Source organism: Vidua macroura, chromosome 2 (assembly GCF_024509145.1).
Source record: "Vidua macroura isolate BioBank_ID:100142 chromosome 2, ASM2450914v1, whole genome shotgun sequence".
In the NCBI taxonomy this organism is placed as follows: Eukaryota; Metazoa; Chordata; class Aves; order Passeriformes; family Viduidae; genus Vidua; species Vidua macroura.
The window spans coordinates 76,504,035-76,531,663 of NC_071572.1; the positions used below are offsets into that span (position 1 = coordinate 76,504,035).

General features: G+C 44.8%; 1 protein-coding gene across 1 annotated transcript; it reads left to right on the top strand.

Moving 5' to 3' along the window:
• The first annotated feature begins 102 nt into the window (after positions 1–102).
• On the top strand, positions 103–27,601 carry USP35 (ubiquitin specific peptidase 35). Its single transcript, XM_053970326.1, has 11 exons — positions 103–155; positions 9,571–10,267; positions 11,444–11,579; positions 16,350–16,479; positions 17,882–17,983; positions 19,840–19,998; positions 20,756–20,949; positions 21,071–21,164; positions 22,762–22,868; positions 23,694–24,909; positions 26,063–27,601. Exons 2-11 carry the CDS (start codon positions 9,586–9,588, stop codon positions 26,231–26,233), a joined length of 2,991 nt encoding a protein of 996 aa, XP_053826301.1. The 5' UTR covers positions 103–155; positions 9,571–9,585; the 3' UTR covers positions 26,234–27,601.
• Positions 27,602–27,629: the final 28 nt, after the last annotated feature.

Sequence of the window (27,629 nt, forward strand, 5' to 3'; positions counted from 1 at the left end):
AGGAAGCGGGGGGCGCGGCGCTCCCGGCACGGCCCGGCACGGCTCGGCCCGGCCCGCTGGGAGATGTAGTTTCGCCGCCGCCCTCGGCCCTTCCCAGTGCTGCCCCAGGACTGCGGCTCGCAGCCGGCCACGCCGCATCCTGGCCCCGGCCGGAGGTAACGCGGGGCGGGCGGAAGGGAAAGGGGTGCAGGAGCGGGGCGGTCAGGGGTTGGGGTGATCGCAGGGAAGGAGGGATCGAATGCTGGGGAAGTGGTGCAGTAGCGGAGGTCTGGGCTTGGGATTTAGGAAGGATGCTCAGGGGAAGGGATGCTGGAGGAGTAGTCGGGGAAAGAGGTGCAGGAGGGATGCTCGGCGTGAGAGATGCAGGAGGAACGCTCGGGGTGAGGGATGCAGGAGGGATACTCCGGTGAGAGGTGCGGGAGATGTGCTTGGGATGAGGGATTTAGGAGGAATACTCGGGGTGAAGAATGTAGGAAGGGTGCTCAGGAGAAGGGATGCAGAAGGAGTAGTTGGGAAAAGGAGTCCTGGAGGGATTCTCAGGGTGAGGGATGCAGAAATGCTCAGGGTAGGAGATACAGGAGGAGTCCTTGGGGTGATGAATGCTCCAGTGAGGGATTCAGGAGGAATACTCAGTGAGAAGCATATAGGAAAGGTGCTCAGGGAAAGAGGTGCAGGAGGGGTAGTCAGGGAAAGGAATACTTGGGGCATTGGGATGCTGGAGGGATGCATGGAATGAGGAATGCTCTGCATGTGTGATGCAGGTAGACTGCTCAAGGCAAGTGGTGCAGGAGGGGTGCTGGTGGAAAGTGTTGCAGGAGGGATACTCAAAGGCAAGAATGCTTGGCAGTTGGGGTGCAGAAGGTTTTTCAGGGGATGGGATGCAGGAAGGAGCTGGAAGTAAGGGCTGCTTGAGGGTCAGGATAGAGTTGGCGTTCTCAGGAACTAGGATGCTCTGAGGGAGCAATACTCAGGATAAGGGTAGGGGTGCTTGGGAAGGCTACTCAGAGGGATGCTCTGGGGTTGCAATGTAGCAGAGGGCTTGGAGTGAGGTATGCAGGAAAGATGGATGGGATGAGAACTACTGAAATGGCTGAGATGCAGGAAGGATGCTCAAGAGAGGGATTCTTGTAGGGAGGAGTTTGGGAGAAAGGGCCAGGTTTTGGGATTCCCAGAGAAATGCTTGGACAAGAGGTATGCTCTGTGGTCAGGGTGCAGAAGGGAATGGTGAAGGAGGGGAGCTTGAGCATTTGGCTTTTTGGGAATCAGACTATAGGTGAATGCTTGGAAGGAGAAATACAGGAGCAACATTGGAAAGTGGGGGTGTGTTCATTCCCCCACTGCCTGCAGGGCTTTGCAAACCTGTTTAGAAGGCAGCATCTTCTTGTAACAAACTTGCCAAGACAGATTCAGGTTTTCCCCAGGGAAGCTGACCTGGGGAGAGACACCTTGGGATATTCCCATCTGATAGGGAGTCCAAGACTCTAAAAGTGAGGGTCAACATCAGATTAGCTGAGATCCAATCCAATTTCAGGTTAGATGAGCTCTGGCTTGGACTTTGCGGGTGTTACTGAAGAATAAAAGCAGATGTTGGAATATTTGCACTGCTATGAGGTTTTCAGAGCATTTTGGGAGCTCAACTATGCCATGCTGCATCTGGTGCCAGGGAAATTTCAACAGCATGCCTTACCTAGACTGAAAGGATGCAACTGAGCTTTCACCTGAGAAGGGGTCTCAAAATGCTTTGGGCACCTTTGTGATGGAGTCCATAAAGTTTGCCATGGTCTCACTTTGCATTCCTGCTTTCTGAATTGGCTGACGCAAAGCCAAATATATTGGGGGCTGGAGGGAAACTGAGGTCTCAAATGGGCATCATACCCCATTTTTCCTTTCCTGAAGGCACCACCAAAAATTGGAGATCTCTGTCTCCAAACAGTGAATCAGTGTCTGATGAATCCCAGGCAGTGTTGGCAGTATCCACCCTTAGTCTGGTATGCTTTGGTGAACAGGACGTGGTTTTTCCTTGGGTTATATCCAGAGTTTTAATTTCTATACAGAGACAAAAGCAGACAGAGACCTGAAGAAAGAAGAGTGATTTTAATGCTATAAATACCTTCAGGAAAAAAAAAAAATAGCTTTCCGGAGTAGAGGTATTTACAGTCTCCAGGGACAGTGATAGAAAGAACCTTGGCCTGAAGGTCAGTGCAGGATCTGGGCACTCCCAGTATAAAGCCTTATGGAAGTAGGGTGTCACAGCCCAGGCTGAGAGCTCTAGCTAAGCAGGAAAGCAGAAGTCTTTTGGGGAAAGAAAAGGAAGATATCTTCAACTGGAGGATGTGAGGAGGAAAACTGGGAAAAACCTATTGCAGGCAGGACAGAGATTTTGGGCATCCAATGCCAAATAAATTCAGAGAGGTCAAAAGCAGCTGGGATGGATTATTTTTGTCTGGAGCTGGTGCTGGGCTCAGCCACAGAACCAGTGGTTTGTCACTGCTGGTCTGGTGGTTTGAGCAAGCCTTGCCTTACGTCTCTTTCTCTCCTGCTGGTTTTCAAGGGAAAGAGGAACTTAATTCCTTGTGTCTTGCTTTCTGTATCTGTACCAGGATGGTTGATAATATGCTAGTGATGGTTTTGAGATGCTTTATTAGAAAAGGATACCAGTAGGTACTAGAGATGTGTGTATGTGGTTGTTGACTGAATGGGAGGAATGGAGCTCGCAGGAGCAGTCTGGAGAAAGAGGATGAAATATCAGAGTCGTCGGCTTTATTTGGTAGTGTACTGATTGCTTTGACATCCAGCCAAAGCCTTTTTTTTAATTTGATGATTGAGTGCCTAACAGCAAAAAAAAAACAGAGCAAGAAAAGAAACTCAGGGATCTGTGTGCACCAAAGGGATCAAAGAAGAAGCACTGAAGCAATAAGAGAGCAGGGTAGGGTAGGTAAGATAGATAGGTTGAGATAGGGCAGCCTGCCCAGCACTGTTGTCACTTGCAGAGGGCTGATAGAATTGTATGATGTGGTCAAACATATTTATGATGTTTTAGAGGAAAAAAGAACAATGAAATACATGGTACTGCAGAAAAAAGGAAAAGGGTCTGCTGTGGTCTGTGGAGCTAAAGTATCAACAAATTTTAAAAAAGGTAGGGACTATTATATAATAAATTTAGGCTGATTGCAAATAGGTATCTTCTCATTGGTTACTTTTTTGAGACCTTTGAAAGAGTATGGCCACAAGAGAGGAACTAATTGTTCCCAAGGTGGAGCTCCTGATGTACAGAAAAGCCATGCAAAATTCCAGCAGTCCAGTTGGGTGACAATGCCTTAAATAAACCTTCACTCTCTGGAGAGAACAGAAAGCTACTGAGCTTTCTGGAGAGAACTGAAAGCTACTGTCCTGCAGAGTGTAGGGACAGCCTCCTGCTCCAAATCTGCTGCCTGTGGTGAAGGGCAATCTCCATCGGTGCTGTACTAAAGGGCAGTCCTGATTCTGAGGATAAAAAAGCATGAAGAGCTTCGTCAGCCAAAAGTAATTAACTCTAGTGAGTAGGAGACACACAACACAAGTGCAATCTGCCACTGGAAAACAGTCTGGGACAGGAAGCAAGGAATATGTGATCTTGAAAACCGAAGGTGAGTTTAGAAAGGCAGATTATAATCATATGCAAAAAATTCAGCCAGGCTTCTGTGCTGGCATTTTTTCCCTGTTATGACTGAAAATGGGTAGAGTCTTGCTTCTTTATCTAAAGGGCTATTTAATGGGATTTTTCTGCAGTCAATAGCTCTAGTTTTCTGCTTAGATCTCATAAAAATTAACCTGGTGCTCTGCTCTGCCACAGCACTCTATGGGGTTCAACTCAGACAGCAGCTGAAAGCAAAGGACAGTGGAGCATTGCCATTAATGTATTTGCAGGTCTGGAGAGGTTTGGGTGCTGGCTCTGTAACAACATACTCCATCTCCTTGAGCAAATGCTTTGATCTAGATAGTTTTTACAGTCCCTTCCAACCATTCTATGATTCTATGGTCTAGATGTGCCTCAGTGTGCCTCAGTTTTCATATTGCTACAATAACATGAGTATCTATTAGATGTGGTAATGATGTGCAGGCTGTGGTTTCTCCTTCTTAGCTGGATGAACAGAGATGTACTTTGAACAAAAAAAAAAAAAACCACAAAAAAACCCCCAAAAAACAAAACCAAAAAAAAAAACCAAAAAACAACAAAAAAAAAAAAAAAACAAAAAAAAAAAAAACAAAAAAAAACAAAAAAAAAAAAACAAAACAATTTGCCTATGAATTCATTGGACATTTGTTCCCTGCAAAAAAAAAAAAAAAAATGTTGTTACTACACAATTACTTAGATATTTCTGGAAAACAGACCCAGAGAGGTGACAACAGGGCTGGTCCTTGTAGGAAGTTACCAAGTCATGGCAAATTTTGTAGAAATTTTAGGGAACAGAGCATTTTTTGTGCTCTATCAAGGCACTATGTGAGCTCCCTTTTATCTTGCAGCAGCTCAGCATGCTGCAGGATTGAGCCCTAATTGCCTGGCTGCCTGGAGGATGCAGCAGGAATAGCAGTAATGTCTTGGCTGACATAAAAGAAACCATTTCGGTAGGAGTTAAGGACAATAAAAGGTGAGTCTCATTTCTGTACTTCTAGACCTCCAGGGAGTTCAGGGAAGTAGATATTTCTCTTCTTTGTAATTCAGAAGCAAGCCACTTTATGTATCACTCTGTGTTTGGATGGTGGGAATTATTTTTCCTTCTTTAATGGTATTTATCAAAGTCTCTATGATCCATTGTAGGAAATGTGCTGAATTTATTACTAAGGTTCCCTAAAGGTAAGGTACATTTTGCATCCATGTTTTCAGAGCTTTGCTAAGATCTAGGGTGTGGGAAGTGGTACTATAGTCTGCAAAAAGTACTAAGGAGACTTTACTGGAAATCTGCTGCTGGCAGGGATAAAGGAGTGAATTGATTTAGAAGTAATTGGACAGATTTCAATTTAAATGAATCCTAATTAAAGAAAAAGAATGGGTAGAAGAGAACTATAAGTACAGCTCGAAACAGTACAGAGTATGAAAACTAGACCCAAGCAAAGCCAAAGGTGATTTTTCATCCTGAGGTTGGGTTTTGGGTTTTTTTTTTACAGTTTGGAGAGTAACACTAAGCTGGCCAATGCTGCTCTTTGCTTAAGTTCCTTTTCCCTCTCTACTTTCTAGAACATGCTTGGGTGTCTGTCCTTGCAGGGAGCCATCTTGTGGTCAGCAAGCATCTTTGATGTCAATAAGGCTTTTGAGATGATGCCCTGCACCATTCTTATATCAAACACAGATGTGTAGACTGCTAATTGGGTAGGAAGCAGGCTGGAACTATCCTAGGACCTTTCCTTTTTCATATTTTTTATGAATGATGTGGAGGAGGAGATGAAATTAATTTTATCAGATTTGTGAGTGAAGCCAGAGTGGAAGAATAGTCAATATGCCTGGGGACAGGGCTGCCAAACAGGAGCACCAGGACATGCTGTGGCTGATGTGAACCTCATGGAATTTAACAAAGACAAATGCAAAATATTTTGGGATGGACGCTTGGGATAGCTGGGATGGACTAACTCCTTGAACTGTTGAAGCCTGGGCACTGACAGATAGCAGCTCCCCAGTGCCTACAAGGAGGTTATTGAGGAGATGTATCCAGGCTTTTTACAGGAGTACAAGGTAAGTGAATGAGGAAAAACAGACATAAATTGAAACAAGAGCTTCCAACTGCAAATAGGGAAAACTTTCCCACTATGAGCTAATTAGAACAGGAACAGGTTGCCCTGGAATATTTTCTAGACCTTAATGGATAAAGCCCTAAGCAGCTGGGGTTGATTTCAGCTGCGGGCAGGGTTTGGGCTAGAGACCTCCCAAGGTTCTTTTTCTCCTCATTTTCTGATTTTGCATGTGTTATTCCTGCCAGTCATTCACTGGGATAGCAGAACAGTTTTGCCATTTCCTGTGATGTTTTCTTTTCCCCTCCAAAGCTCATATTGTGTACTCTGTGTTTTATGTGAGCTACACAACAGATGGGAACCTCAATGTGACTCTTCAGTTTAATAATTAACTCTTTGACCTTCTACTTCATCCTTGTGTGCTCCAGGAACTCAGGTCTGTTCACAAGCAGGAATGAGCCAATCTTCCCTCTCATGTTGTTAATGCTGGTGAGGAAGAAGTGCAAAAGGTTGTTCTACTTCAGGAACACTCATTATAGAAGCCTGATTGTCTGAATATTTAGTCTCTTTATTTCAGCATTAAACAGAGGAGAACCAGGGAGCAGATCTCCAAGGTAGCATTCAGCTGCCCGACAGTGAACCGTCCTTCCCTCTCCCGCAGTTCCCTGGGTTGTTTATGACACACTTCCAATTTCTACAACAAATGAGACAGTGATCTTACAGACAACACTCCAAATCACTTTACTCCTCCACTGCAAACCCTGATTCACTTTCCAGGGAGGTCTTGGGGGAAAAAAATTAATATTAGATGCTTAAACTAATATTGCTCTGAAAGCATCTGGAGCTGTGCTTATCTTGAATTAGTCATCTTAATGCCTAGCCTTTGACATGTGAATGATCTTTTAGTTTAGAATTTTTTTTAGTGTAGTTTTAAGACTACATTATTTATTATTGCATATTACAAAGCCACTTAAATGTTGCTTTAATGTAGTTCTAAGATTGTAATATATGGCTTGGCTAGCATCCTCCATCCTGGCCTTGTCTGGCCCAGACCTAGGGAGCAGTTATACAGGGATACAGTCCCTGATGCACAGCAGAACCATGGGCTTGTCTGTCCCCTCTTGCTGACACAGGGTGGTTGGAGAGGTGCAGGTGGGACTGTATTACCTAGAGGCCAGCCTTGTCCTGCAAAGCCCTTCATTGGTGAGGAGAGCATGGACTCTTCACTGCAAGGTCAACTCAGGTGCTTCTCCCTGTGTGTCTTCAAAGTCTTAATGTCCATATAAGTCATTGTGATGTTTCCTGCTGAGGAAGATGGTCTTTTGGGACTTGTTTGCCTGTTGACTGTGGAGGGAGTTTGTTTCAGCCTTGTCCTACTACACAATGTCAGTCGTGACCCAGTTGCACTCCAGACAGCAACACTGAGGAAGCCTATTCCCCTGTCCATTTCTGTGATCAGCCTGAGGAAGAACCAAGCCCTTTTAGGAGATGCAAGTTTATCTCAAAATTCAGATGAAATTAGACTCTTTGCATCGAATATCTGGTGAAGTTTGGTGATGCTAAAGTAGCTAAAAGCACAGCCATAGTGGGGACAGTGGTAGGCAGCCATCATATCTGAGAGGGACAGCAAGAGCACCCAACACCACCTACACCAGAGGACTGTGGTGATTTATGGGGTTAGGTCTAAAAGAACTGTAGCCATTGTTTGACCATCCTGCCTGTGTGGTGTTTCCAAATCACTGTGCCAGGCTCAGCATGGATTGCTCCAGAGAAGTAATAGTGAGACATAACCAATGAGCACTGTAGATCCTTCTATCTCCTCTTGGCCCCTTATCTATGTGCCAGATGACCAGGGTGTCTGGGATCAGGCTGGGAACCTGCAGAGAGGAGGTGAAAGGACTACTAGCCTGACTGCAGGTGTGTGCCAGTTTGTGTTTGGCCAGGGTGATCACTGAGCTACAGCAAGGACAAATGCTCCTCCTGATTTTGGACTGTTTGCAAGCCCCATCTGCTCTCCACGTTGACTTTTAGCCTTTGCTGACCCTGTGGTACTTTCTGTTTTGAGGTGAAAACACATTATCTGTGGGATTGTGTCTTCTCATTTTATCTTGTCCTCATTTGCCACTGGTTTAATGCAGACTGGTCCCTCAGGAGTCCTGCTTATATATTCTATCCTGGGGAAATAGTGTGATGGAGAGCATTAGCTCTGCCATAGCTTGTTGCAGGGAAGGCAGCAGTAATGCTTGATGGGGAGAAAATAAATCCAGCACATGAGCAGAGGAATGTATGAGTCAGCAGGCAGGGGCCAGAAAGGGCAAGGTGGTTCTTGGAGAGGCGTTGCAATGTAGCCTGCGGTCATCGCTGGATTGGAAGTGGCTATATATATATGTATATATGTTTATCAATAATGTTTTTTTGTCATCCTGTGAGATTGTGGGGAACCAGTGATGGGAAGAGGTGATATTTGGTGAAGTGAGAAGGCTTCCCAGCCAAGCAGCTGTGAGTAAGATCTTGATGTTTGTGTCTGGCATGGTTTTAATTCTCCACCCTCAAGCAGCTGTCTACCAGGAGAAAAGATACTCTCTGGCTCAGATACAGGCTTACTCCAGGGATGACATGGTTCTTGGATGGCATCTGCTGAGGTCTCTTCTGGATGTCATCTGTGAAAACCATACTTGGAGCACATGTTGTCTGCACTTATATTCTTTGTAACCCTGTCCACTTGAAAAACTTCAAATGCTTTCCAAGTGTTAATGAAGGATCTTTCAACTAACCCCACTAGGAACTGGTGCATGTTGTTCTCATTTCACAGATTAGGAACCTGAGGAACAGAAAGGTGGGGATTATTATTCTGGTCAGATACACGAGCATGGCTCATTTTAGTCTATAGGCAGGAAGGGACCTTCTCCAAATGTGTATTTGTGCAGTGCACTGTGCTGGGGGGACCTGCTGTGGATGAGCCTTTTTAGTCCCTGTAATATATTATAAGAAATCCTGACTGTCTAATTTTATCACTCTATAATGTTTTGTTGTTGTTGTTGTTGTTTGGGTTTTTTTTTGTTTTGTTTTGTTTAGTTTTGTTTTTTTTTTTTTTTTTGGTTTTTTTTTGGTTTTTTTTGTTTTGTTTTTTTTTTTTTTTTTTTTTTGTGCAGTAGTGCATCCAACAACTGGTTATAAATGTTATTCTGAGCTTTTCCTTGGGAATTCCTTGTTTTTTTAAAACTCTTCTCTAATGCTTTATTGCTGGTGAATTCAGGCTGTGACAAATGGGAAACTTTGCCTGACTCTGCAGTTTCTCTCCCCGCTTGCTTTGGTCCTGCATACAAATGCGGCAGGTCCCTGGGGAGCAGCCAAAACTGCACCACTCAGATGGAGTGGCTCGCAGCACGGTGTAAATGTTAAACAAACATCTCTACCATTGCACAGAGAGGCTGCAATTCCACCTCTGCTTCCCAAGGCTTTTCTCTCCTTCCCTGAATGTAAAGACAATAATCGGGACCATCTCTGCCTTTTGAGGACACCTGAGCCAGCAGACACTGCTGTAAGACCTTGGCTCCCTTAATTCCCCACTTGTCCCTTCTGTGGGTCTGTACTTGGTTGTTTGCAAGATGAAAACGCTCAAATGTGTGATTAATCAGAAGAAATTCTGTATATTTGTGTATTCATTCCGTTTGGGGGCTTTAGTCTCAGTCAAACATCACCAGAGTGGGAACTTTTCTGAATGCTACATTAAAAAGCCACAAGAATTATCCTCTTCAGAGTGGTTCCAGATAGCTCTGCTTTTTTAAACTCCCTTGCCCCAGCCTGGGCTTAAAAGCTCAGCAGACCCTCCTTTAACTAACCTGCTGCTCTGTTCCACTCTTTTAGGAGCAGGGAGCAGAGATGGATAAGATACTGGAAGCTGTAGTGATGTCCTCTTACCCCAACAATGTGAAGCAAGGGCTTGTGAGGCGCGTCATTGAGGCGGCGAAGCAGCCCATGGACAGTGAGCAGTGCTGGTCCATGCTGGAGCTGTCCACCAAGCTTTATCTCACTGGGGACACCAAGTATAAAAGAGAGATTGGGAAAGAGGTTTTGGAGGTCTATGGCCACTATCACCCAGAGGAATTTGAGGAGTTCTTCAACGTCCGCTTCCTGCTGAGTCTCCTCCAGGAAGGCTATGGACCTCTGGGGAAGAGAAGCCATTATGTACTTGATTATATCCAGTTAGGGCTGCAGTTTGTCCTGGAAAGCCCATCAGCAAACAGCATCTTCAGCTTATTGAGGATCGAGGTCCTCCGGAAAGTCTGCGAGAGGCCCAGCCCCAAGCAGTGTGCGAAGATCAGCAAACTCTTAACACAGCATCCTCAGTGCATTCCCATGGGAAAACACCAGCTTTTGTTCTGTCAGCAGCTGATCCGGTGCATTGGGCAGTTCCAGTGTATCTCCGAGGGGGAAGAGGAGATCATGGAGTTTTTGGAGCAGGTGAACAAAGTGAGTGGTCTGCTGCAGAGAATCTGGAGGACTCAGACCTCAGCCATCCTGCCCTCTTTGAAAGAACTGTTCACTATCATTTCTTCAACAGGTAATTTAAAAATAATGATTATAAAAAGGCTGGGAATGTAAATGTTGGCTCTGATTAAGTCAAACTCAATTAGTTTGACATCTTGCAGGGTTTTCATCCACTACAGAAATGCAGCCATAGATGAAATATAATAGACAAGCATCTCTAAAAGTTACCAGGGCTCTGAACTGGGAAAACAATTATCACCCTGAAACCAGAGAGAGTCTGCAGACAGGAGCTGTTAACAGGATCAAAGCATTTGCAGCACAAGTTTGTGTTCAGCATTTTCCAGCATCAGCTGGGCTTAAGGGAAAGCATCTTATCTGCAGCTTGTTAGAGTGGAACTTGAGAGCTTTTAGAAATGCCACACTCTTTAGGCTGGCTTGGTGGTGCCCCATAGCCTGCTCCCTACCAGAGACTAGGGATAAAGCTAAACAGTTATTTCTCACTGACCTAGAAGTTTGAAGCCCTACTGATTGTCTGAAGGGTGGTTGCATCTAAGGGTGAGACAGACAATATTTATCCAATATTTATTCTGGGGCCTTTAGGTTATTGTGGAGGGTTTCAGAAGGTTTTTGGGAGGTACCAGTGCCATGAAAAGCTGGTGAGCTCCTGCTTTAGCTATTCCTAAGACCACAGGAGATGGGTTTTTCAGTATAACAGCCTCATCCATTGGAAGGAGGCCCATTTCCAGGCAGGCAAAATTGCAGTTGTGTCCTTGCATCCTTTTGCAATTATTTGCAGTATTTAGTAAAAAGAGAGCAAGCAGAGGAAATTTGGTACCATTGAGTGGTACCAAACATGTGCCTGTAATCTCTTCCTCCCTTGGGACTACATATGGTTTAACAGAACAGCCATCTGCTAAGATCCAGCTTCATTACACGCTGCACTGGGATCTGGGGAATTATCCTCCCAGCACAGCCAACAGTGGACTCTACACTGCTCATTGGCAGCAGCTCAGTATCCACTCCATGATGTGTGGATGTGGCACATGGGGATGTGGTTTAGTGGTGGACTTGGCAGTGCTGGGTTAAGGGTTGGCCATGATCATAGAAAGCTTTTCCAACCTAAACAATTCTATGATTCTATTTTTTGTGGGCAGAAATTATTTGGTTTTTAGGACAAGAAATGACCTAGTGTGCCTGGTTTTCCTGTGAACTAACATGTTCATTGCTGGGGCTCACCCCTGTCTTGCAGAGGAACAGGAAGCACCCTCCAATGCCTTGGCCAGTGTGGTTCAGTTTGTCCCTCTGGAGCTCATGGATGGCGTCATAAGAAACCTCACCAATGATGACAGCATCACTGATGTGCAAATGATGATGGCCATTGGCAGGTAGGAGAGGCTGTGGGAGTGAAAGCTTTAACTCAGTTTGGAGAAATGCTTGGTGTGGTTTTATCCCAAGCAGCTTGGCAGGTGCTACTTGGTGAGGAGAAAAAGAAAACCCCTACCCCCTTGGTGTAGGGAAAAAGAAAACTTCTGTATAATTTCTTCTAGCCCTGAGGTCCTAGAGAACTAGAATAAAGAGTGGTGTGGTTCCCCTCGGCAATAAAGCCTGGGAGATCAGTGTGTGATCTCACATGCACCACGTAAAAGGGTTGCTTGCAGTGGGAAATCAAGTGTATTAGCTTTGCAAGCAAGCCAAACATGACCGGGTTTGAGACCTCCTTTAAGACAGCATGTTCTGCCCTTGATACTACTCCTTTCCAAAACTCCTTTTTTCTGACCTCTTCTGCCGAAATTCCTGGGAAGGTAAAAAACAGCCATCGGATGAAATTCTTAACTGAACTTTCAGGAACGCCTTCACCCTTTTCTCGCAACTTACAACCCTCCCTTAGGATTTTTTTAACTTGGATATAAAATTCTCTCTGGTGAGTGGTCAGCACGGCTCCCATGCTGTTCACTCACACTGTCCCACCCACTCGCTGCAGGGAAAGAACAAAAAAAAAAGAAAAAAAGCCAAAGTCGCCAGCGGCTTGCCACTGACGCTGTGCACTGCGTGTCCGCTGCCTCAGGAGCATGGCCAGCCCACACCCAGTGAGGAAGGCTCGGCCGGGTCTGCCCCAGCCGCCGAAACTTACCCAACTGGCGTGCTTCAGAAATAAAACTGCGGCAAGGGTCCTCGCTCTTGAAGGCGGCTTCCAGTTGTCATCCGTGACCAGTGAGAAGTTACGCCTCCCTCCCTCGCAGGCACGGCAGGACAAAAATCTGCGTGCTCCCTTGAGGGCGATGGAGCTTTCACTGACTTAATCCGTACAAATGATGCCCTAATTTTCAGTCCGGTGTGGGGCACTTCCCCACAGAGACGGCGGCGTCTGCTGCAGCTCAGCAGCGTGTCTCTGCGGGACTCAGAAATGCCTCCATGGTGTGCCCCACCGCGTTGGGCGCCACCTGCAGCAGCTGCCTGCCATGACCTCAGGCAGTCGAGATGCGCCGGCTAGCACTGCCTGTGTAAGGCCAGGTGGCCGCCACGTGTGTGCGGGCACTCCAGGAGAATGGCGTCTGCCTCCCTGGTAATGCTGAACGCTGCGGCCTGGGTAACACAGCTTTGGTAGCTTCACACACTGAGAGGAGATGAAGGGACGAGAGAAGGACACTTTCTATGCGAGCCCAAAGAGCTTTTATTCCCCCATGCGTGGTCAGAACAAAATCCCCTCTGAGCAACGCAAAGCAAAATGCCGGAGAACAAAGAACGACAACAGGTTAAGTAGGGGGTGGGTGGACAGGGGTGGAAACCTGGCTCGCCCAATGGGGACAAACGATAGAGAAATGACATCAACTATAACAACCAATGGTGACATAACAGAGGTGGGTACAGCGTCTTGGGATGAATAAAAGGGCTAAGGTGGCGTGATTGATACAGAACTTTCATGAAGAAGCTGGGGGTGGTTACAAGATTGACACCCCAACAGGGAGTGACAACCCCTGACTGACAGAACCAAACAAGGAGAAAACAGGGAGAGGTGAGGAGATTGACAGGTAACTGTGGATCTGGGTGACGGGAACTTTCGGAGTAAACAACTTGGAGCAAACCACTGTGAGGGGAAAAATAGGGCAGTACAAGGAACAAACCAACTAACATTAATAAAACCCCTGACTCAATCAACCCAACCTACAACAGAGTGGCTTTTATTATGATTATGACTATTACTATATTTTTTTGGTTTAATTTAGTTTATTTTCTTAGAAATAAATTGCATTATGGGATGTCCAGTATAGGCTATGTTGAAGACATTTGATTTCCCCCCCCCAAAGCTTTTAAGGCCTTTTTCTTCCCAAAAATCTCCTTTTCAGGATTTCATTATGATCTCTGTCTGCCTTCAGAAGGATATCTTCTTAAGCCACCAGTCACAGCTAAAGACTTATGTGAGGGAGGTATGCCAGGTCCTACCTTGGCCTTTGTCAGGTGGGTGTGCTGCACCTGGACAGACCTAGTCAAAACATGATGAAGAGTAGCGGGTGAAAGGCTACCTGCCATGCCAGACCTGGTCTTTGCAGCACCAGTGCCCTCTTTGGCATCACCAGGTCTTCTTTGCACTCTTATGTCCAAGTCCTACAGCTCTTCTGTGCTCCAGTGCCTTGCTCTGCACTTACTTAGGTGTATCTTCAATGATCTTAAGGGTATTTTCCAGCCAAAATCATTCCATGATTCTATCTTTAACCCATGTTTTCCTTAGAGGTCTCTATTTAAATAGATGATATTCACATGCAGTGGTGTGTGCACTTAACACAAGAGAGCTGCTCTGACTTGATCCCATTTTTTTCTCTTTTTTGTCTTTTTTGCATATCTTTTCCTCTTCTTATCACAGGATTTGCATGTCATTCTCAATAAGGTTGCATGACAGAAACATGTTATTTCTGATGGGAAGTTTATGTATGCAGAAAGGAGTTACTTCTCCTGTGTTTTCTTCTGAAGTTTGGGTTTGGGAGTAGCAGGGGAATAAACTGGACTTTTGTAGACCTTCTGGTCAAGCATGTAAAAAACAAGTGGTGGTAAAAAAAGCAAGGCTGTCACCTGCTGGCATAAGTGTACACCACGATCTATTTTACAGAGTTTGTCTATTTTTAGATAAACTCTATTATTGTCTGACGTCTGTGACATCAGAGATACTCACAGATTTGGTTTTATTTTTATTTTATTTGTGGATAGTGCAATGTGAATTTAAAATGTAATTTCTTTCTACTGTAGCAACACAGGCAGCACTGTAACTTAGCCACCAGTGCTGGCAAAGTATAGCTTCAAACAAATGAGGTTATTTTATGCCTTTTTAAAGAAGATAGGGAGAAAAAGGACCTTTGAATCTCTGGATCCATCTCCCTGCTTTATAGCATTGGCATTACAGATCCCTTTCATGAATGTTCAACTCTGCTCCTCAAAGCAGGACAATATTCCCACTGCTGTTCTTTCACAACTCTTCCACTACTGGGTTGCTTTTGTGGGTCAAATCTCTCTTCTAACAGCCAGTCTGTGTGTATTTCTGGACATCTTACAGTTCATTTGATCTTACGCCAACAGAAATAGCTGAAATATCTTTTGCCTCCCTGGTGTTTATTCCTTCAATATGTGCAGGAAGAGCAGTCCCTTCCCATCTCTGCTTTCTCATGGCTATGCTAAACAAGCCAGGTTATTTTAAGCTTTTCTTGCAGGGAGTGTTCTTCATTTCCCCTTCCACCTGAACAGGTTTCTTCCACACAGTTCATTGGTCTTGGGCACAGATGGTGGTGAACATGGTGGTGCACCATGTTCATCATGGCAGCCTGACCACAGCCCGAGGTGTCATTGTTTTGCTATGGAGAACACCTTTTCTTCTGCACCACAGATGGTGATAGTCCTTTCCATGGCTGCTGTTACACGGGGAACTTGTAGTCACCTGGTATCTGCCTGGTTGTCTTCAAGCAGATGAGTTACTGTAGCCTCCATTTCTAGTGCCTTGCATGCCTTTTGAATCAATACATTTCCTTCCAGTTCTACATTTCTAATCCTCAGGGTCTTCCTTGTGACTCCTTGATCTTCCTCTTGTGTTGATGCCTGACAGCTGTGCATCTTCACAGAGATTGCATGGCTTTCCTTGTTTTCCTCTGGTGCAAATGTCTGTACAAGCTTCTCTGGCATTTGCTTTATTATCCAACTTGGCTTGACTTTTATTATTTTTCAGCATCCCAACATATTCTGCTTTTCAAGGTTTTTTTATTGAGTAGACTTTACTTTTTCCAGTTCCTTGTAAACTTCACTAATTCCTGCTCTTTGCCTTGTGGTGGTTAGTTATCTATCTTCCCTTCTTTTATTTTGCATAAGATACAGATTTATAAGCAAAAGGAACTGACTGGGTAAGGTAGCTGAACTGAGGTGTAGCCTGAAGGTCTGGGGTATCTTCAAATCAAAGGTACTGAAATGATCAGCAAAGTTTGATGCTTGGAGACCCCAAGTCTTACTTCCTGGTTGTTTAACATTACATTTAAACAGAAACAATCTGTCATCACTTAGTCTTAGGTTATTATTTTAAGAGAAACTTCTGTAGAGCACTTATTTCTTGCAGAAACTTAACCACATGTTAGTTTAGTGGCTAGAAATGAAATTTTTTACCTCTGACATTCAGGAATAATTGGCTTCTATTAGAGTTTCCAGGTGGAGTTTTTTAAAATATGTTTTTGGAAATCAATGTTTCCCACATAGAGGACTAAAAGATATGAATCTGAGTGTTTTTTCCTTACCAGCAACAATGCAGAGATAAACCAGTATTATTTGTTTTCTAATGGTGACAATGCAGAGACATCAATCAAACCGTCACATGAGTATAATGTATAGAGCACTGCACCAGTTTTAAACACTTGAATTTGACTAGACTTAAATTTTTGGAGAAAATCCCCACTTTACTTGATGGACTTGGGCCTGATCCTCTGATGAACCATAGTGTGATGGTGACATTGGAGTATTTCTACTTCAGGCTCTGTTGTGCTTTGAATAACATGTGAAATGCCTTGTGAAGAGCCTGTCTCATCCCAGTGACTGGACACAAGTTTGGAGGAGGTTTGGAGATCCAGAGTGGAACTTCACTTTTACAATACGTGCATTAAATTTATTTAAGAGTTTGTGTTTCATTTCAGGATGATTGACTGGGTGTCCTGGCCCCTGGGAAAGAACATAGACAAGTGGATCATTGCTCTGCTGAAGGGTTTGGCTGCAGTGAAAAAGTTCAGCATCTTGATTGAAGTCACTCTTTCGAAAATAGAAAAGGTCAGCTGCCTCTTTTAAATGTGAATGTGAACCACAGAAATACCATCTTGCACCTGAAATATCACCTTGCCTTTCAAATGACAAGATGTGTAGAGAAAAAAGAGTTTGCTGTCCCAAGGGATACTGATTTTGCAGCTAGGAATGATGTTCTCCAGAACAACCTGGGATTCTGCAGGTTGTGGTTTGCAGAGGTACTGATATCTTAAAGGATATGAAATAAAGTAGCCAAGAATTTTCAAGCCAGTCAAACATTCTCCTTCTCAAACTATGAAGCTCTTGTAAAACTTGCTTTTGGGAATGTGACATGCTCTCCTTTGACCATGCCTGGGTCGTTGCTGGCTGGCACAGGTAAAATACATATCAGTGAGTGTATTAATACTTTACACAGTCACAGGTCAGTTCTAAAGCCTGTGCCCTGGCTTTGTTCTTTTATTAGTGTAGATAAAGCCAGCGCTGCCATTGCCATCAGCTGTTTCAGCAGTGAATACTTGCTCTCTCTGAAAACTGTGATCAAGTACTGAAACTGGTCACTATTTCAGAACTTTTTCCATGCTGTGGTCCTACTCTTCCCTCCTTAGAATAATGGGGTTAACACCTGGCTGAGCCACCAGAAGAAGTCATCATAGAAGCTACTAAGACTATGTTCTTGGGACATGTTTTTGTGGTGGGCTTGGCAGTGCTGGGTTTACAGTTGGGCTCAATGATTTTAGAGGTATTTTCTCACCTAAATGATACTGTCATTCTAAAATTATCAGTATTGGAACATTATCAATAACTGCATTTGTCTTTGTGATCCCTCAAGTGCATTGAGCAATGGGACAGTAGCCAAGCATCTCTGGCTTTTCTTTCTTTCCTTTAATTGTTAATACATAGGAAAGGGACACAGCCCATAAAATAACATGTGATTTTTGGAAACCCTTGGAAGTTATGATCTGACAACAGTAGAGGGTATACAGGTGTTTTTTGTAAAGTAGAATAAATATTATGTAGCCTTTGAAAAAGATACTTGCTTTTTAACTCTTTGTCTGAAAGGTTAGTGATAAAATTCCAAATATGTGAAAAAATTGAGGCATGTTCTAGAAAACCTAGCATTCTTCTGTGCTTGCATAGTTTTTTCATGAGGAGATATGGAGATGCAGCACTGTCATAGAGACATTACACAAGGCTGAAAGGGTGAGGATAACCCACACAGTATTTTTAAGGGTGCCCTGAGCCAATACTCAGGACAGGAGATGACTCTGGAGACCTAGTTACAGGCTGCTTGCTTCAACATCCAGCATGGAGTAGGAAGAGACCAGCAGCCATGGTAGATGCCCAGTGCTTGTTTCCTGCTGTTTACTTCTCTTGCTGGTTGTAGTGCCATCCTGCCTTCTCATTTGCTTTTTTTTTTCTCCTCCACCAGGTCTTCTCCAAGCTGCTATACCCCATTGTGAGGGAGGGGGCTTTGTCTGTCCTGCAGTACATGCTGCTGAGCTTCCAGCACTCCCACGAGGCATTTCACTTGGTAAGGCTGTGTCTGGCACTGGGATGAGGCCATTGTCCTGAGTGTTACCCTGCTGTGGGGCAGCAGGGATAGGAGGGGACCTAAGGTGTGGCAGATGTTGCCACTCTGGCTTTGGAGTGCATTTGGTGGAGCCTTTGCATTGAGAACATCTCAGAGGGCCCTCATTGTGGAGGGCAGGTAATACATTATTAAACAGCCCTTGCTTTTCCTAAAGAGGTGCCTCACTGTCTGTTGGACTCAGTGGGCCCCATCCCACATGTGACTTTAAATTGTCACCAGCACGTGGCGCCCATTTCTTTAAGTGGTGGGTCATCTTTGAAAGGTTTGTACAACATCAGTGCAGCAAGACGAGAAGACTGGATCAGAGCACTTCACTACACAAATTCTCTGTTAAAAGCAAAACCAACTTTTGGCAACATTTGAATATCCACTTTTCATTTTCACAGTGATATTTTATAGTTTGTTTTACTGTTGGCACTAAGGCACAGCTCTGCTGCCTGCTGGTGTTGCCTCTGCAATGCTGAATTTAAAAAGTGAGGCTGAAGGCAAAAGTATGCTTGTAGTGATTGAACTGATAAATGCAAAATTTGAAAAATTACTCCTATTAATGTTTGATTTTGTACTTTCTGGTTAAAGCCCTTATATTTCGCTTTTCACCTGAAGTTCTCAGAATAAACAGATCCGGCTAGAAAAAAGCAAAGCTACCCAACATTTTCAATTGATGCTTTTTCATTCCTCAGCTGGAGATACTTTGAAGGAACCTGAATTTCTTGAGAAACTCTTTGGTTTCTAAAAATAGAGTAATTCAAATGTGTTGTCTTCAGTTGGACATCAAATTTTGAAACTCTCCAAAAGCTGTGAGTTGCTCTTGGCTTGAAGATTCCATCTGTAGTCCATAAGCATAAATTTCCTCTTTTATTTAAAAAACCCAAAACCTAACAGGGGCAAACCACATCTTTTTGTGTTTGCCCTGGCACTTTGGAAGGGTTTTGAGAATTGTTCATATCACAGCTTAGCAAATTTCTGATGTATAAAAAGGTGCTGCAATTGATCTCCTTCCAACCTTTCCTGTTGGAAGGGAAATAATTAAAATCTCAACATTTTGAAAGGAAAGAAAAAGAGGAGAAGAAGACCAAGGGAGGAAGAGAGGACCTGGAAATGGCTGGACTGGAGTCCTGATACTTCTCTCCAAGATTACACTGGGCTAAAAATAACTTAAAATATAAATATGAAAAAGGTTGTGTAAGTGCCTGGGTCACTCTAGCACATCTGCAGGGTTGGAAATTGGTTATTAATTCTGTGTGCAGCTGCAGGGTCAGCAGAGGGTGCCCGTGAGCAATGGATCATTTGCATTTGCATTTGCTTGTGCGTTTTTACGTTTTCGAGGTGAAAGCAAAATAAAGAATGTGCTGTTTATATGCCTGTTGCCACCCATCCCACCGAATCAATTCCAACTCAGTGTATTCAGTATAAAACACCGTAGAGCACAGCAGACAACATTTCTTTTAGGCTAATCCCATTTACCTTGCAGGTTTGAATCCCTGCACTTGGCAGTCAGCATATCCTTTCCACCATGGGTGTGGGATTTAGGGGAGACTAAAGAATGGCAATTGCAGCTCAGCAAAGCAGCAGCACAAATCTGCAGGTGTCATGCAACAGAAAACCCTCTAAGGTTGCCAAAATCAACAAGAGAGTTGCTGTTGAGTTCAGAGAGTAAAGGATGAAGTCTAGAGTGGCACTGAAGTCAACTCCTGTTCACTGTCTTTTCTGCCTGCAGGTGAATTTCATTCCCCTAAATGTATTAAAATTCTGTGAATAATGTGGAGTAATTTTTGTAGTGAATTTTTATTTTCCAGCTACTCCCTCACATCCCCAGGCTGGTGGCCTCCTTGAAGAAGGAGGACTCCAATTCTGCAACCAGCTCCCTGGAGCAGCTGGCCGAGCTCATCCACTGCATGTTCTTCCGCTTCTCAGGATTCCCAGATCTGTATGAACCAGTCCTAGAAGCAATAAAAGTAAGTCATACCCCTCTCAGTCATTTTACTGCTTTCCATGTGGAAATAGCATCTTTGTCAGTAGCTAGAATAGAGGGACTGTCCCACTCGTAGGGGTGTCCTGACCTCAACACCTCAGATGGTGGTAGAAGGAAGGGGATTAAAATTCCCCACAGAGTCTGAGCCCTGTGTAGGCAGGTTGAAGGAAGTTACTTCTCTAATGGTGGGCCTGTAGCAGTCCTGATGGTGCCTGTAGGTTTTAGCTATAACTTTATTCTGAAATGCCTCTAAAGGACTAATACAAACAGATAAACTCTTCTGTGCATGGAGGCAGGTTCATGGGAAAAGCAGGCAAAATTAGTTGTGTGAACGCTTCTAGCAGAGGAGTTTTGCAGTTGCCCATTACTAATTCTTCATGGGAAAATATCAGTCATAGGATCATAGAATACCCTGAGTTGGAAGGGACTCACAAGGATCATCGAGTTCAACTCCTGACCCTGCACAGGACAGGAATCACACCAGGTGCCTGAGAGCATTGTCCAAATGCTTCTTGGCTTGGTGCCATGACAACTTCCCTGGGAAACCTGTTCCAGTGTCCAGCCACCTCGTGCTGGACACTTTTCCTAATATCCAACCTAAAGCTCCCCTGACACAGCTTCACGCTGTTTTCTTGTGCCCTGTCACTGGTCACCAGAGAGAAGAGATCGGTGCCTGCCCCTCAGCTTCCCTTGTGAGGGCAGATAATGATTTGTAACACAGATTTGTAACTCTTTCCAAGGCTCTCCCGATTCCAAATGAAGACAGGATTAAACACCTCTTGGGACAAAATGCTTGGACCTCCCAGAAGAATGAGCTGGCCTGCTTCTACCCACGCCTGGCATCTAAATCAGAGACAGGAAAGATTGGGTTAATTAACTTGGGAAACACTTGCTACATGAACAGCATCATACAGTCTCTTTTCATGGCTTCAGAGTGAGTTTTTCCTCTCTTGCTCCTGTTCAAGACCGCTCCAGGAGTTGCTTGTCACTCCAGCCTTGAGTGTCCCACACTGATTTTCCATCTCACAGATTGCATTTCTGCTTTTCTTTCACAGCTTTCGGCATTCAGTGCTGAATTTAACTGAGGGCAACTCCCAGCCCCTGATGACAAAGCTCCAGTGGCTCTTTGCATTTTTGGAGCACAGTCAGGTAATTATTTCATGTTTTAGTTATTTGTTTGGACTGTCGGCTGCGGAAAGGCTCGTCTCCAAGTTGCTTCCTGCTGGCTCTAACATGCTGATAAGGAGCTGTGGATCTTGGTGGGTTTTTGTAATGGAACAAATTTTGTTTATATGAAGGAGGCTAATTTTGGGAGAGGTGGAGGAAAACTCCTATCACCCATGAAAGTGGGCTATGTTCACACCAGGCTGCCTGTCTTTAACTTGTGGTCTTCTTGGGCTGGGCTGATGTCATAGCTAATGTTTTTGACAATGAAGTCCATTAGGTAATAGTTTACATCTGTGGTCAGCTGTGTCAGAAGCCTGATGGTATGAAGCAGAGGCTTTGTTTCTTGCTGTGCAGCAAGAGAGAAGACTGGAGCAGCTCACTTGTCCCACTGCTGTCCAGCAAAGCACTTGCAATCACTGAAAATTGCTTTACAAGTGGTTTTGTTAAAAGTATAATTATAAAAACCTCCTTAGATTCCAGATCGTTGAATCCTCTGTATGTGAGAGAAAGTAAAATAAAAATAACACCCTTAAACTAATTGTAAATATTTCCATGACAAATGTGAAATTTAATGGAGCGTCTTCTGGAGATACAGCTAGGTCATATTTAATTCCTCTCTTGAAAAGATATCTTTCTGTCCCTAGAAAGACAAGACTTTGGAAAGTCAGTTAATTTTCCCTTGCTGGGTAGCAAGTCATCCAGGCTTTTCAATTTCCCAAGGCTTGACTGGCAGAGCTGGCTGGTAGCATTGTGGTATTATGTCACTACAGATGACCTGGGGGGGGGAAATATAGACATACGGTTAAATTTAATATTTGGCCATAGAAGAGTCTAGGCTTTGATGGCAGGTTAGGGTGTCTGTGTTCTGTGATGAGCAAGTACAGAAATATATTTGCTTGTTGTGTAGCTGATGGTTATAGTTTCCTGTTAATTTCCTTTTGCTTATTTTTCTTCTTTGGGTTGTTCTTGAAGCTACTGTTTTGCTAAAGACGGGTATTTTCCCATGTTAATTAAACATCTACTTCCTAATGACAGCAATTACATTATCTGGTAACACAGATTACCTGCCTGCAGTGATCAGAATGTTGGGTGCAAGTTTAGTGGTTTTTAGTTTGGTTTTTTTTTTTTTTTGGTTTGGTTTTGTTTGTTTGTTTGTTTTGTTTTGTTTTGTTTTGTTTTTTTCATGAAAGATGAAAGGATTTGGTGGGAGAGATCTTGATCAAATTAAATGGAGCAGCAAATTAAATTCAGGCTGAATTAAGTAGAATTATCTGGATCAGGCCAATAAACCATTTAAAAATTGAAGGATAAACACTTACCCATGTGTTTATTTTTTAGAAGTATACGTAAAATAATGTCTGAAATTCATCCTTATCATCCTGGCTTGCAGCAAACCAAGAAAGTCTTCCTGTGCACTGGGATTAGCCTTTGTAGCGGGAAAAAAGGGACCTTATCAGGCACAGAACACTGTGCTCCCAGCAAACCAGACAAAAAACCACTCCTCTCCCCTCTCCATTCCCCTTTGTGAATTGAGGAAAAATTGCTAGAATTAAATGCATTTCTTCTGTGTTGCTGCCAGCGACCTGCCATCTCCCCTGAGACCTTCCTCTCTGCCTCATGGCCACCCTGGTTCACCCCTGGAGCTCAGCAGGACTGCTCAGAGTATCTCAAGTATTTGCTGGACCGGTACGTGATGAGCGCTGTGATCTTGGAGCCTGGTGACAACGGCATCCCTAAACCCCAGTGTAATGTTTAATGTTAACCCACATGCAAACAGGGCACGTGGCTCAGACCCAGAGGAGTTGGGAGAGTGGAGGGTTAGGATAGTGAGACTGGTCTGAAATGAATTTCTGTTTCTAATGAAACCCTATTTGGACAATTTTAGGGGTTAGGTCAGAACTTAGTTCAACTTAAAAATTTCTGCCTTTGCTCTGAGGACACAAGGAATTAATAGAATTACAGAGTCATTAAGGTTAGAAAAGACCCCTATGATCATTGAGTCCAACCATTAATCCACTGAGTCCAACCATTAACAAGTCCACCACTAAATCATGTCCCTAAATGCCACCTCTACACATTTTTAACACTTCTAGGAACAGTGATTTCACTACTTCCTTGGTCAGTCTGTTCCAATGTCTGATTGCCCTTCACCCTTTGAGTGAAGAGATTTTTCCTGATATCTAATCTAAAATTGTACCAACCTTAGAGATTCACCTAACAAACCACTCAGCCTACTCTGTAAAATGTTGATTTTTGCCTTTACCTAGAAATATCAAATCTCTGGTGTCCCAAAAATCCCTCTAGAAGAATGTGGTCAGTGGCACATGAAGACTTCAGGTTCCCAAATCCTGTTTGACTCCTTCCCACCTTTCTCCCACAGCATCAGACCACTGGGTACAGGCAGGTTAACTGGGATTAACTACTTGCAGTGAAGAACAGGAGCCCTACTTTAGAAACTACCTCTTGGTATTGCATTGATGCATAACACAGCCTTTTTCTCATCTCCCAAAGATTGCATGAAGAGGAAAAAACTGGAAAAAGGATCTACCAGAAACTCAAGGAATCCAGCTTGACGTCTCAGTCAGTGGAGCATCATTACTTAAACAAGACATTGGTTGAGAAGATGTTTGGGGGTAAAATGATGACAAAGATCCGCTGCTTGAAGTGCCTGAATGTTTCCTCCCGAGAAGAAGCCTTCACAGACCTGTCCCTGGCTTTTCCTCCATCGGACAGGAATGAGCATGGAAACACATCTATTCTACCAGTGGAAGAAATTGGCCCACAGTTTATTGAGCCTCGAGAAGATGCAGGCCAGCTTACGGGCTCTCCCGGGATCCAGAGGAAGGCCCCCATGGCCAGTGACCATGCAGCCCCATCAGTGTCAGTGGAAACATTAGGTTACCAGGAACAAGGAGAAGCAGCAAATCCCATACGTGGCAATGATGTTGGGGTGGATGCAGCCAAAGACCCTCTCTCAGCTTTCAGGGAGCAGGCACGTGCTCCCAAGGACTCCAGATCTGTTCCAGATTTAATCAACTATTTTCTATCCCCGGAGAGACTGACTGCAGAGAATAAATACCACTGTGAAAAATGTGCATCCTTGCAGGATGCTGAGAAGGTGGCAGAGCTGACAGAGGGTCCACACTACCTCATCCTCACACTGCTGCGCTTTTCCTTTGACCCACGGACTATGAAGAGGAAGAAGATCTTGGACAATGTCTCCATCCCTGTGGTGCTCAAGCTACCCATCCTTGTTGCTCCAGAGGAAACTGAGGAGGTTTGCCGGCATGGGAAGGATGGTGCAGTCCCAGGGAGTGGCTTCATGACTCTTGTGTATGACCTCTGCAGTGTAGTGGTGCATTCAGGCATCTCCTCCGAGAGTGGCCACTACTACTGCTACTCCAGGGAGTGCACTGACACCGCCCCCCATGGGCAGCCCTGGGATGGGGTGCCAAAGCCAGCCTCTGACAAACAGTTGGACTTTGAAATCCAGTGGTACCTCTTCAATGACACCAGAGTTTCCTTCTCCTCCTTCGAATCGGTCAGCAATGTCACCTCGTTCTTCCCCAAGGACACTGCCTATGTCCTGTTCTACCGGCAGCGGTTGGACCATCAGAGCTGCCTGCTGCACGAGGCTCTGGCTGAGGCCGGCCGCCTGCATGGCGAATCATCCCTCCACAAGGACTTGATGGAAGCCATTTCCAAAGATAACATCCTCTTCTTGCAGGTAACTCCTGCTGCTGTGCATAGCAGGATGTGGTCCTGCGGCTGTCCGACTCATGAGCCATGTTCCCACAAATCCAGGCAGCAGTGGGATCCCGTCCTGTGTTTAAAATCCTGCAGATGCCCACCCACTCCCTGAAGCCAAATCCCTTTTTGTTTTTGGCACCCAGATATAAACAGGTTATAGGCTCCTGATGAAAACGGGCACTGAGATTGGTACAAGACACCTTGTGGCGGTGCTTGGGGTCGACTTGCTATTGTCTGCTCCTGGAAGTTTAGCACCATATTTTCTTTGAAGTGCCTGGGAAAGAGAGGATGATGGATTAGTTTGGATTAGAAGGGACCTTTAAAGGCTATCTAGTCCACCTCCTCTGCGGGATGAGCAGGGACATCTTCAATTCAGATTAGAGCCCCATGTGGCCTGACCTTGAATGTTCCCAGGGGTGGAGCATCTACTGCCTCTCTGGGAAATCTGTGCCAGTGCCTCGCCACCTTCATTGTAAATTCTACCCCTTCCTCTCCTTCCCACCTTTACTCACTGGTAACTAGCTGTTCCTTCCTACCACCCTTGACGTTCACCTGAACCATTGCAAATAAAGTCTTTTTTTTTTTTCCTTTTTCTCTTCTTATGATAGAATCATAGAATAGTTTGGGTTGGAAGGGACTTACAGACCATCCAGTTCCAACCCCTCTGCCATGGGCAAGGACCCTTTCTGCTAGACCTGATTGCTCAAAGCCCCATCCAACCTGGCCTTGAACACGTGCAGGGATGAGGCATGCACAGCTTGCTTGGGCAGATGGGTGAGCTGGGAATACAAACTAGAACAGATTTCATTCAGCTGATGGAGCTCAATGCTTTCCAAACAACAGTGTCTCATATGACATGACCTGCATGTGGGGTGATTTGAGGGGTGTCTCCTCTCCCATAGGTGACACGGGAGGGCTGGGTTTGATCACTGAAGAACTGCAATGTTCTGCTGCATCCCTCCTGCTGAGCTCGAGAGCACACGGCCTTCACACCAGACTTTAATTTGAAGGAAGCTCCCAGGGGGAACCTTACAGGCTCTTGGCTGCTCAGGGATGGTGGGAGCATCCCCCCACTTGAGTCTTTTATCTGCTGATATCCTTGTACTCTTTTTGTCCCTTCCTTCTCCCAGGAACAGGAAAAAGAAGCGAGGAACAGAGCCGCCTATATTTCTGCCTTGCCGAAATCCCCGCTGTGGTGGAGAGACTTGGACAGGGACAAGGATGATGACAGCTCGTCTGGGGGCTGCAGCCCAGCAGCGGGTGGGGGAGGATCCGGCTCCTTCCACGGACTCGTCTTTTAACCAACAGCTTGAACCAGATGGGCAGTGTCCACGGGGCCAACTCGAAGCCAGAAACTCCTCTTCCTCACCCCGATGACAGTGGGCATCTTGGAGGAGGATTTGAGAAACATTTTAATGGAAAAACTCTCAGGGGCTGATTTGGAGGTGCCTGGAGGGTCTCGCTGCTTCCTATGCACTTGGTCTTTATGCCTTAATGTACCTAAGCTAATGCAGAAATGAGCAGCTGCCAACAGCTTGGAGAAGTGCCCTTTTGCTTCATCATAGCCATGTCTTGCCTGCTGTGAGCCATGCCACCAGCCTGGGGAGGTGACAGGGACAGGCACAGGGAGGAAGACAGACCCAGCAGGGCCCCAGGGATGGAGATGTCCCATGCACATCCTGTCTGCAGCCCTTTCCATGGCACTGAGTTGGTTCTGGGGTGACCTCTGCTCAGTTGTTATATTTCTTTTTAATGTGGTTTGGGAACCAACCATGAAAAACCCTGAAGGTAGAAAAAAAGTCTGGAAAATGCCAAAATGTAGCAGTGCTGGTCTGTGAGGCAGTGAGCTTGTAAGACAAGCAGTGTCAGGTCAGCCAGAGGGAGTTTATGCTTTTTTATTGTTTTGTTTATTGCAAGACACCTCAAAGAAACTGAGGGGCACAAACCCCTCCAGCCAAGAGCGACTGACCTGATCCAGCTGGGGTTTCTAGGCTCCAGTGAAGACCCATTTTGTTACTGAGGACCTCTGGACGCTTTTCGTGTGCACGGCAGGCCAAGACACACAGCTGTTTTTCCAGATGTGTCTTTAGGACTCCATTAGTCTCTTTCTGCTGCTGTCATTTGTTGGCTTTCTGGGCTGGATCTGCCCTTTAAAATTTGGGTTTTCCCTTGGGATACCCTGAACTGAGCAGCAGATGACAGAGCCGCCCCCTAAACTCATGATCTATTTTTTTTTAAATGCTGATTTGCAAGGTGAGTAGCCCAATCAGATATGTTATATCAATCCAATAGCAGTAGATACTATGTAAACAAATGTATTATATAAATCAATAGTGATATGGGGCTGATTTTGATGACAGCCCACTCAAGCCCCAGGCAGCACATCTACAGGACCACAGCTTCCTCCCTTGTCCCTCCCCAGCTGTTTTCCCCTGCCTGCTCCTCCCTCACGCCTCTAGTAGAGATTTCTCTGACTCAAGTGGCAGAGACTTGTGCCTTAGGTCCTAAGTGCAAGGCCTAATCCTGACGATTGTGTTTTTGTGGAGGAAGAGGCAAAGCACAGACGTTGCTATGGATAATGTGAGCAGAAAGTCTGCTAGAGAGGAGACGCGGGGTCAAATATCTGGTGTATACTATCATATTCTTTTAATGTCTTTGCTATATATTAATAAAGGAAATTAATTCAACATACAGACT